The sequence below is a fragment of the Trypanosoma cruzi genome, assembly GCF_000209065.1.
Source record: "Trypanosoma cruzi strain CL Brener chromosome Unknown tcruzi_1047053430605, whole genome shotgun sequence".
NCBI classification, from domain to species: Eukaryota; Euglenozoa; class Kinetoplastea; order Trypanosomatida; family Trypanosomatidae; genus Trypanosoma; species Trypanosoma cruzi.
Genome location: NW_919411.1, coordinates 1 through 9,069, shown reverse-complemented (window position 1 = coordinate 9,069; position 9,069 = coordinate 1). Strand labels below are relative to the sequence as shown.

The 9,069-nt window shown below is 49.9% G+C and overlaps 4 protein-coding genes across 4 annotated transcripts, besides 24 other annotated features; all 4 read left to right on the top strand.

Annotated features, from left to right (window-relative positions):
* Positions 1-934: a sequence feature (heterozygous, Esmeraldo-like haplotype).
* Positions 61-90: a microsatellite.
* Positions 309-329: a microsatellite.
* Positions 389-1,297, top strand: Tc00.1047053430605.40 (uncharacterized protein; the record flags this gene model as incomplete). Its single annotated transcript, XM_800721.1, has 1 exon — positions 389-1,297. The coding sequence occupies one exon, from the start codon at positions 389-391 to the stop codon at positions 1,295-1,297; it is 909 nt and encodes a 302-aa protein (XP_805814.1).
* Positions 935-1,482: a sequence feature (areas merged during assembly that could not be assigned to a particular haplotype. This can correspond to areas where the two haplotypes were merged or to regions with more than two copies in the genome that were merged during assembly.).
* Positions 1,483-2,614: a sequence feature (areas merged during assembly that could not be assigned to a particular haplotype. This can correspond to areas where the two haplotypes were merged or to regions with more than two copies in the genome that were merged during assembly.).
* Positions 1,664-1,706: a sequence feature (A-rich).
* Positions 2,128-2,150: a microsatellite.
* Positions 2,185-2,208: a microsatellite.
* On the top strand, positions 2,221-2,865 carry Tc00.1047053430605.29 (40S ribosomal protein S3, putative; the record flags this gene model as incomplete). The annotated part of the gene is made up of 1 exon (XM_800722.1): positions 2,221-2,865. The coding sequence occupies one exon, from the start codon at positions 2,221-2,223 to the stop codon at positions 2,863-2,865; it is 645 nt and encodes a 214-aa protein (XP_805815.1).
* Positions 2,615-3,359: a sequence feature (areas merged during assembly that could not be assigned to a particular haplotype. This can correspond to areas where the two haplotypes were merged or to regions with more than two copies in the genome that were merged during assembly.).
* Positions 3,048-3,075: a sequence feature (AT_rich).
* Positions 3,183-3,243: a sequence feature (GA-rich).
* Positions 3,360-4,517: a sequence feature (areas merged during assembly that could not be assigned to a particular haplotype. This can correspond to areas where the two haplotypes were merged or to regions with more than two copies in the genome that were merged during assembly.).
* Positions 3,811-3,848: a microsatellite.
* Tc00.1047053430605.20 (NLI-interacting factor, putative) lies at positions 4,028-5,056 on the top strand (the record flags this gene model as incomplete). The annotated part of the gene is made up of 1 exon (XM_800720.1): positions 4,028-5,056. The coding sequence occupies one exon, from the start codon at positions 4,028-4,030 to the stop codon at positions 5,054-5,056; it is 1,029 nt and encodes a 342-aa protein (XP_805813.1).
* Positions 4,518-4,527: a sequence feature (haploid, non-Esmeraldo-like haplotype).
* Positions 4,528-4,706: a sequence feature (heterozygous, Esmeraldo-like haplotype).
* Positions 4,707-5,173: a sequence feature (areas merged during assembly that could not be assigned to a particular haplotype. This can correspond to areas where the two haplotypes were merged or to regions with more than two copies in the genome that were merged during assembly.).
* Positions 5,109-5,134: a microsatellite.
* Positions 5,174-5,250: a sequence feature (areas merged during assembly that could not be assigned to a particular haplotype. This can correspond to areas where the two haplotypes were merged or to regions with more than two copies in the genome that were merged during assembly.).
* Positions 5,251-5,588: a sequence feature (areas merged during assembly that could not be assigned to a particular haplotype. This can correspond to areas where the two haplotypes were merged or to regions with more than two copies in the genome that were merged during assembly.).
* Positions 5,493-5,545: a sequence feature (A-rich).
* Positions 5,589-9,069: a sequence feature (areas merged during assembly that could not be assigned to a particular haplotype. This can correspond to areas where the two haplotypes were merged or to regions with more than two copies in the genome that were merged during assembly.).
* Positions 5,593-5,626: a sequence feature (CT-rich).
* Positions 5,620-5,654: a microsatellite.
* Positions 5,679-8,669, top strand: Tc00.1047053430605.10 (uncharacterized protein; the record flags this gene model as incomplete). Its single annotated transcript, XM_800719.1, has 1 exon — positions 5,679-8,669. One exon carries the CDS (start codon positions 5,679-5,681, stop codon positions 8,667-8,669), a length of 2,991 nt encoding a protein of 996 aa, XP_805812.1.
* Positions 8,760-8,830: a sequence feature (A-rich).

Below are 9,069 nucleotides of genomic sequence, written 5' to 3'. Positions count from 1 at the left end.
CCGCACGTTTTTTCCGTGCCGTGTTGGAAGAAGAGGGGCGAAGAAATCAAAAGAATGTAATGTGTAGTGTGTGTGTGTGTGTGTGTGTGTTTTTGCATTTGTGCGTCCTCAATGGAATAACGGGATTCTTGGAAATGTTTTACTGCCTCCAGATGCTGTCGTTTTACGTTTACTTCTTTCTTTCTTTATTGCATTTGTTTATTTGCCTCATATTTTTTTTTCCCCCTTTTTGTCGTTGCCGCTGCGGTGTTGGATGGAAGAGAAGGTGCTCAGGAATAGAGCGGATTTGTCCATTTCCTTGCTTTTTCTGTGTGTGTGTGTGTGTGTGTTTAGTGCACACGGTATTATATTTCCGCTGCAAGGTGAGGGGGGAGGAGTATTCGTGCAAATGGCCTCAGAGGAGCCTCTCAATGAAATCCCGGGCGAGTGCCCAACACCAGGCGACCTCGGCCATGCCGGCTGGAACATTCTCCACACGGCGGGCGCCGTGTATCCATACAAGCCTTCCCCTCTTCAACAGGAGGCATTTCGTAGCTTTCTTTACAGCTGGTCACATGTGTACGCCTGTAGCCACTGCAGCTACCACATGCGGCGCTACTTGAAGCGCAACCCGCCGGTGGTTACCGATAAATTGGCTCTGAATCGTTACCTCTGCGAGTTTCACAACACCGTCAACAAGAACCTTGCGAAACCCGTCTACAACTGTGACCCCATGGTTGTTCTCCGACGCTGGCACCCGACCTTTCCCGATATGGAGGATCAGCCGACGATCGAGGAGCAGATTGCCGAGCAGCAACGACTGGAGCAGGCGGAGGCACAGAAGCAGCAAGAAAAGGAGTTGCAACAGAAACAAGTGCAAACCTCGTCCCTTGGGGACATGAAGGCATCACGAGAGCGTCTGGTGGGACGCTGGCGTTCCGAGAAGAGTGAAAGTCATGAATATGCAATTAACAACCCCAGCAGCGTGGGAGCATTTGCCACAGGGTGGAGTGCTTCGTCCCGTCAGCATGAAAACGCAGGGGATGCAGCGGCAAAATCCGCTCCTGCCCCATTAGCAGAGAGCCGAGAAAAAAGGTGGTGGATATTTGGAAAAAATGGTAGCGGTGACACAAATGCAGGCTTTTCTTCCACGGCCGGCACGCCTAGCAAAGTGAACAGCAGTGGCGGTGGCGGTAATAGTGGTGGAATGAATGGTAGCGTGGATGATGATGAGGCCGGTGTAATGGCCGTATTGAAGCGACTTAAAGCCTGCATGGTCTACTGCCCGGAAAAGGACGAGAAGTCAAATTCTGCGTAGTCCATTTTTCTTTCATTTATTTATTTTTGTTGTTTGTTGGTTGGTTGGTTGGTGTCGTTGATGGGGGAAAGGCATTTTGAATGCGTCTTCTTGCAGGAGGTATTGTTTAGTGTCACCCCAGACAGGGGCGAGGAGTGACGTCAGATGACATTTGACCTGAAAGTTGGTAGTTTTGGTGTGGAGGAAATAAGAATAGATTGAGAGCAGCGGGAATAAAGGGAAATGTAAGAATCATTACGAGGCAGTGCAATGGCCTAAAAGACATACATGTGTGTGCATGTGCATTTTGGAGGAATGCCGCACTATTATCACCATTATCTTTCATTTTCCCTTGGAGTCTCATGAAATAGAAGGAGGATATGGTTGTTAATTTATTATTTATTATTTATTTTATTTTATTTTTTTTGTTGAAAAGGGGGAAACGAAAAAAGGAAATGGGAGAATGAAGGCGTGAACCGTCGTTGGATTTCGGTGGCCTCCAACGGGAGAGCAAACAGGGATGTCAACAACTTTAGGAAGAGGTGGTGGTGGTGGTGATTTTGATGGATGTGTTATTTCCCTCATAATCAAATGGTACCGGCATGCCTGCAGTGTTATTTCTGTTTGTGCCGTTTACTGCCCGCCCCTCGTGTTCTTTTTTTTTTGTGTGTGTGTGTGTATTTTTGGGGTTCCCTCTGCATGTGGCTTTTGCGGCTGTTGTCTTCACGGTTGAATCGTTATATTTTATATATTTTTCATGTGTATATATATGTATGATCTTCACGGCTGAGATTCCTTTTGATTTCACTTCACTTTGCTACTGCCTTGTTTGCAAACACAAACACACACATAGAGAGAGAGAGAGAGAGAGGGAAGGAAGTGAAGGGGGTCTCACCAGACGAGGAGGAAAAAAAAAATAAAATAAAATAAAAAAGAGAAGGAAGATGGGGCCTCTCTCCAAGAAGCGCATGATCATCCGCGATGGCGTCTTCTACGCTGAGCTGTTTGAGTTCCTCAAGCGCGAACTCGCCGACGACGGCTTTGCTGGTGTGGAGCACCGCGTCACTTCGACCCGCACTGAAATTGTCATCCGCGCCACGAAGACCCGCGAGGTGCTTGGCGAGAAGGGACGTCGCATTCGGGAGCTTACGGCGTGCCTGCAGCAACGGTTTCACTACAAGGAGGGAAAACTGCAGCTGTTCGCCGAGCGCGTCGAGGTGCGTGGCCTCTCCGCCATGGCGCAGGCCGAGTCTCTCCGCTTTAAGCTTCTGAGCAACCTGCAGGTGCGCCGCGCCGCGATGGGGATCATCCGCCACGTGATGGAGTCGGGCGCGAAGGGATGCGAAGTGACGGTGGGTGGGAAGATCAAGGGGCAGCGTGCAAAGAGCATGACCTTCCGCGATGGCTACATGATAAAGTCCGGCACGGCCCACAAGAACTTTGTGGACGTCGCAACGCGTCACTGCCACCTGCGTGCCGGTACCCTCGGCGTCAAGGTGAAGATCATGCTTCCAAAGAGCATGCAGGACGAGGAGGAGATTCTCCCTGATGTGATCACCGTCCTTGAGCCCAAGGAGATCACGGCTTAAGAAGGAGAGTGGGGGTACTTGGAACTCAGATACTACAAGTATAGTACAAAATACGCCGGTGTTTCTGCGTTCTCTCTTGAATTCCCCTTTTCTTTCTTTATCTTTGCATGGTGTTGATACTTCACTTGCTGTTTTGGTTGTTGTTTTTTTTTGTCGTTGAGTCATTTCTGCTCTCTGAACTCAATTATTATTACTTTTTATTATTATTTTCTTTCTTTTATGGTTAAAAATGTCTTTCCCCCGTTGTGTCTCCACTGCATAGGAAAAGCAGATGCTCCCATGCATTCATTCATGTTTTCCTTCTCGATATGCATGGATTTCTATTTGCTCTTTTTCCCCCCACCTTTTTTTTTGTCTCTCTCTCTTTCTTTCCTTATTCTACACAGGCATGTCTACATGTTTCCTCATATCATGTGAGAGGGCTTCATAGGTTTATCGCTGACGCGCATTCAAGTCGCAGCAAAGAAGGGAGAGGAAGAGGAGGTTGGTGGTTTGGTTGGTTGTACTGCTCCTGCCGCTGCGTATTCCGGGAGGTGGTGATGATTGAGAAGGGTGGAATTGCCGGACATGTTTGGATTCCCTTTTCTATTTTTCTTTTTGGCTTTTCCCCCTCCCTCCCTTCTTTAACAGGTGGGGTTGCGTCCAAACAAACCGTGCACCTCCCTTTGTATGGCTACAGTACATCTGTGTATATATATATTGAGCCCGAATATGTACACATGCGATGACAGGAGAGTTGTTGCACTGCTGCGAAATTAGTGGGTACGATGCGCACGTGACTCACCCTGCGTGCTGGAGAGAAGGGCGAGTCAAGGGAGAGAACTCCTACACTTTTTCAACGATGAATCTTCTCTGAACCTTCATGAAGTCATTTGTTTTTGTTTTTTTAAGAATCATTTACTGCATGCCTCTGTACATGGCCCTTTGGACGGCGTTGCACTATTATTTTTATTTCTTTTTTTTTTTTTTTTTTCTTCTTATTTCTGCCATTGCACATTGCACGTGTTATTTCTTTTTTATATGACAGTGTGCCTCTTATTTGTGTGAGTGTCTTTTTAATTGCACATCCGCAAATTTATGGAAAGAGGCAAGTGATCCCAAGAGAGGTGGGGGGGGAGAACAGAAACGAAAAAAAAAAGAAAAAAAGGTGGGGAGGAAAAATATGGTGACCGCAACATTCTTCAGACGTTCACAAGTACATTTTGTGGGAAAGAAATTGCAGAGCCTTGTCGCCTTTGGTTTGCGAGAGGAGTACTCGCCGTTGTGGCCCGTTCCTCTTCCACCACAGCCGCCACATTGTGCAGGGAAGCCCACGCTTGTGCTGGACATTGACGAAACACTTTTGCACACGTATGGGATGCGGTTGGTGAGGGAGGACACAGTGGGATTTTCCCTGTACCTCCGCCCACATGCACGTGAGTTTCTTCAGGAACTGAAGGAGTTGTATGAAATTGTCTTTTGGACCGCAGGTACGGCGTCTTACTGCTCCGCCATGGTGGACGCATTGGAGGTGCAAGTCCTGCAACTGCCACGCTCTTTTTACAACGTGGAGGAGATCAAACATCTCGTGCGTGGGTCCCCGTCGACGGACCATGTCAACTTCTTTGCATTATCCCGCACGCAAACACTGGAGGAGAACAGCTACATGAAATATTTGCCCATGTTGGGTCGTCCCATGCATCGTGTCATCATGGTCGATGATAATGTACGCAGTTTTCCCCTGCACCCAAGGAATGCTGTGAAGATTCCCCCTTTTCTTCCCGATGACCGTGTGCTGATGGAGTACAGCCAGGCGTTGTCACTGATGAAAGAAAACGGCGACGAGAAGAAGGAATGGGACGCGTCCCTTTTAGAAGTCATTAATCGTGGAAAGGCGGAGATTCTCCGCTTGGAACAGGATGAGGCGCTGCTTCAACTCCTTCCACTGTTGCGAAGCGTGGCCAAAGCGGAAGATCTTCCTCGTGAACTTGACCACTGGCGTGACGACGACTACGTGCGGTGCGACGACTTCCACGAGACGATGAATTCGCGCTCTGTTGCACGCCAACGCATATTAGGATCAGTGCTGCCGTCACGTCGTGACACACCCATTCCACCTCTGAAGACTCATGTCATGAATCGTTGCTTCCTGGATGAAGCGAATATCGCCATGCAAACTCAACACATGAGGTGTATTCGTTCCAGACTATAAATGGAAAAAAAGAAAAACATGAAAAACATGAAAATGGAGTCACTGAGGGATGTTTTTTTTCTTTTTTTTTTTTTTTTTGCTTCTCATGGATGATGTTAGTGTTTAGGAAGACTGCACAAGTGAGAGAGAGAGATATATAGGAAGAAGAAGAAGAAGGATTGGGGTGAAACGCGTTGTTTTTTTTTTTTTTTTTTACATGGACCACTTACCGCCTTCTTGTGGGTTGATTTATTTCTGGAGTGCAACTAATGAAATAAGACAAGATGTGTTCTGTTTCTTAGCTCATGCTGGGAGGGAAATTTTGCTTGTAATGAACGTTTCAAAGTACTGCGATTGTAAAAGGGGTCTGTCGTTGACCCGCCGTCATTATTGATTGCCTCCACCTCCAGCATACATTCGCTCCCTTTTTCTGTACATATATATATTATATATATGCTTTCTTTTGTTTTTGTTTTGTTTTTTTTTTTTTGCTTCTTTTTTATTTCTTTTCCTGCTGTCTTGCGTTTCGCGTGAAGGGTGAAGACGACGCTGTAGAAAAAAAAAAAAAAAAAAAAAGAAAGAAAAGAAGAAGAAGGAGAAGGAGAAGGGGAAGGGGAAGTGTTTCGTCCTGTGTTGAGGTTAAATGCTCAACAGGGAAACCTGCGACTCATCGGTGTCGCTTGCTTCATGTCGCAGTTGTGTTCGTGGTGGATCGCGGCCTTCTGTCGCTACGATGGAGCTACTGGAGTCTATTGGCCATGCAGAGGAGCGTATCATGGCGGCATGGACACGCATCGGCCTGGCGGAAGTTGACAGGCAAAACAAATGGAACGGGTTCGTGGAGGGGCGACTTCGTCCTTTTCTCGACGATTATATTCGCTTGCAGGAGTCAGAAGAAATGGCAATTGCCGCGGAAAATGATCAGCTGTTTCGCGAAATGTTCTTTTCCTCGCTGAGGTTGAAGGAACGCCCCCGGTCAAAAGAGCTGGCGCAGTTGGTGGAGGCTGTGCTCTCGCAGGGTGCCGTGAACAACACGGCTGTCACAGCGGGGGAGGAGCCGGAGGAGCAGCGCCACTGTACCGGCATCGCGGCAGATGGTGGGGAACCGTACGTTGACGGGGAGGCGAAGGAACGGGATGCCTCTGCGACATTGCCGTCTTTTGTTTCTGTCGTGGCGGCGCTCTTGGCGCGAGGTGACGGCGGTGTCGGCTCTCGCAGCGCCTCTCTTGCATCTCGTGCCAGAGAAGACGGCTCACATGCACAACATGACCGCCAGAACCGAAGTTTGTCGATGCCAATGCCCGAAGGAACTACCACAGACGACGCGGCTTGGGTGGCGTTTTGGCAGCTGGCGCGGAGCATGACGCATCAGGAACTTCACCGTAACTTGGAGACTGAGGTGGAGCGTATGAACGCCCTTGCGGATACCCGACTTCAGCAACTCTGCCTACTGTATAAACAGCGAGCCCTTTTGCGGCTTTCCCCGCAAGAACAGGCACGGATACGTGGAAAATATGCCGAAAAACTACTTTTTGAGGAATTGCACTACAAGCATTCACGTAAATTGCAGCAACCGACGTCAACCACGCCAACGGCTGGATGCAGCAGAAGCAGCAGCGACAACTGCGATCGGGGACTCATGACACCAGGTCCTTCGTCCAGTCGTGCCACAACCTGTCGCAGTTGCCACTCTGTCGCGAAGGACGAGCTGGATCTTCTCTCCGACACATTGCCTGAGCCGCTGCGTGCGGATCATGAATGCCCAAAACTGTGCGGAACCGACAAGGATGAGGCATCCATCGCAGAGTTGCAGGAGGAAAACACAGGGCGTGGGACCATATTTGATGTGGATTTGGGTGATGTGACTCGATTTGGAAGGCGACAGGACCTGTCATTGGCCCGCATCGACGCGGAAGCCCAAGAAATCTACGAGGAAATCAACGTACAAAATGTGCGCATGGCTGCCCAGGCGGAGAAGGAGCTGCAGTGCGTGGAGGAGCTTTGGCGACTGTTTGAAGAAGGCGCCGATGTCGTTCAGGACGGGCTGGCGTTCACGAGGGGGCAACCGGTGGAGAGCCACCCCGATGGCGAGAGAATTCTCCCGTCACGGCAGGAATTTGCCTGTCGTCTCATGCAACTGCGCCTCGAGTACGACGGTCAAGAGGGAGTTGCGGAAAGGAGCGGGGCGGTTGCTGTGGATGAGACGTGTGACCGCCGGACAGGGCCGATTTATGGGATCACCGCCGCCGGCAACAACAGCAGCAACAATGCCGCTAACAGTAACGTCACTTTGCCCGTCCTGCGATCGGCGTACACCGCGAGGGCGCAGGTGTGTTCCAGTTACTTTGCCAACATTTCAGAGACTACTCACAGTAGCACCGCTGCTGTTGCCGCTGGTGTTAGGGGTACCACAAACCAACTCCCATCACCGCTGATGAAACTTTTCACTACGCGTTCATACGCGCCCGTTCTTTCTTTCATTGTCACAGTGCGGGAGGAGCTGCAACGCCGTTTGCTTCAGTGCCACGTTCAATTTGCCCAGAACGTCACGTCGCAGCTTACAGATCTGTACCGCTGCTATTTTGAAAAGACTCGTGATACGGCGTATTATGTGGCGCCGGACTACTCACAGTGGCTGCAGGAAAATGTCGAGTTGGTGGTGGAAAAAAGATATCGACCTCTTACGCATTGTGGCAATGAATCAAGTGGTGGTGGTGGCGTATGGCAGCAGTTTTTGGCGGAGTTTACACCGCTTGATGGGAACGACAAACTCTGTGAGCGTATTGCAGAGGTGCGGCATGTTGTCAATCGTGCGAGTGCCGAAGCCAATCTTCTGCGGCGTCGTTTGCGGATACTTGACGAAGCGGAGCCGCTGCTTCGGCGACGGTCCGAAATTCTTGAGCAGCAGCAGGCCATTCAGGAGGGAAGCCGTGACCGTCTGCTCAGCAAGCGAATCAACATGGCGAAGCAGCTGCTCTTTGAGGAGAATGCACGACGTCAGTTTGCACGGGAGCTACCGAAGATTTATGGGCAGCTGGAGGAATTACTGAACCAGTGGAACGAGACAATGGACGCTGACGAGGGTCATCATGCCAGCAGCACCAGCAGCAGTCCCACAGTCAGACGATTGGTTTTACACGGCACAGATATCGCAGACCTTGTACGGCAGTTTCACGACGATGTTGCACGCACGCACGGTGGTCGCGTGGGCCGCTCCCCGCCGCCCTCTCGAAAAGAGGGCACGGGATTTTTGACGCCACAACGAACACCACGCGCGGCAGGCCCCACCACCCACAGCCATCCCCACTCGCATGACACGCATGTGGAGCAGCGACGGGCTGCGCTTTCCACCTCGCCGGCGCCGCGCCCCGTCGCCAAAACACTCTCCGCACAGTCAACACCTGCACGTGCAAAGTTACACGCTGCAAAAAAGAGTGCCAACCCTGCGAGTAGTGTTAGCCCCGCACCGGTGAAACGGAAACCGGTGATCACACGTCGACAAGGGATTCGATCAGTGCCGTCGGTGAATGAGTTTTTGCAGCGTCAGCCTCAGTCAGCCCCGAGGAGGTGCACTTCTTCCAGGAATAAACCAACCTCGTTGTCTCCACGTGTTGACACCTCTACGAAAAAGTGAGTGCAACTCTCTCACTCGCCTGGTGATGTTGAGGAGCAATTCCCTCTATACGTAACTTACATGCATACATACGTATTGCTGCTGTGCTCCTTTTTTTTTTTTTTTTTCCTTCCTTTTACGTACTGTTTGTTTGTTTTTTATTTGTTTTTATCTTTACTTTTCAGATTTAGACCCAAAGACAATAATGGGATAGAAAATTTACCTCCCCAAATAAATACTTGAAAAGAGGAGGCTTCTGGGCTGCTCTGTATCCCAATTTTCTTATTTCTCCTCCTTTGTGTCACATGTCTCAACGCACAGAAGAAATGCACACAAATATATATATATGTATTGCCTGCCTGCCTGCCTGGTTGGTTGTTTGGTTTTGCGAGTTATTTCAGGGCGATGGGGGGGGGGGGGG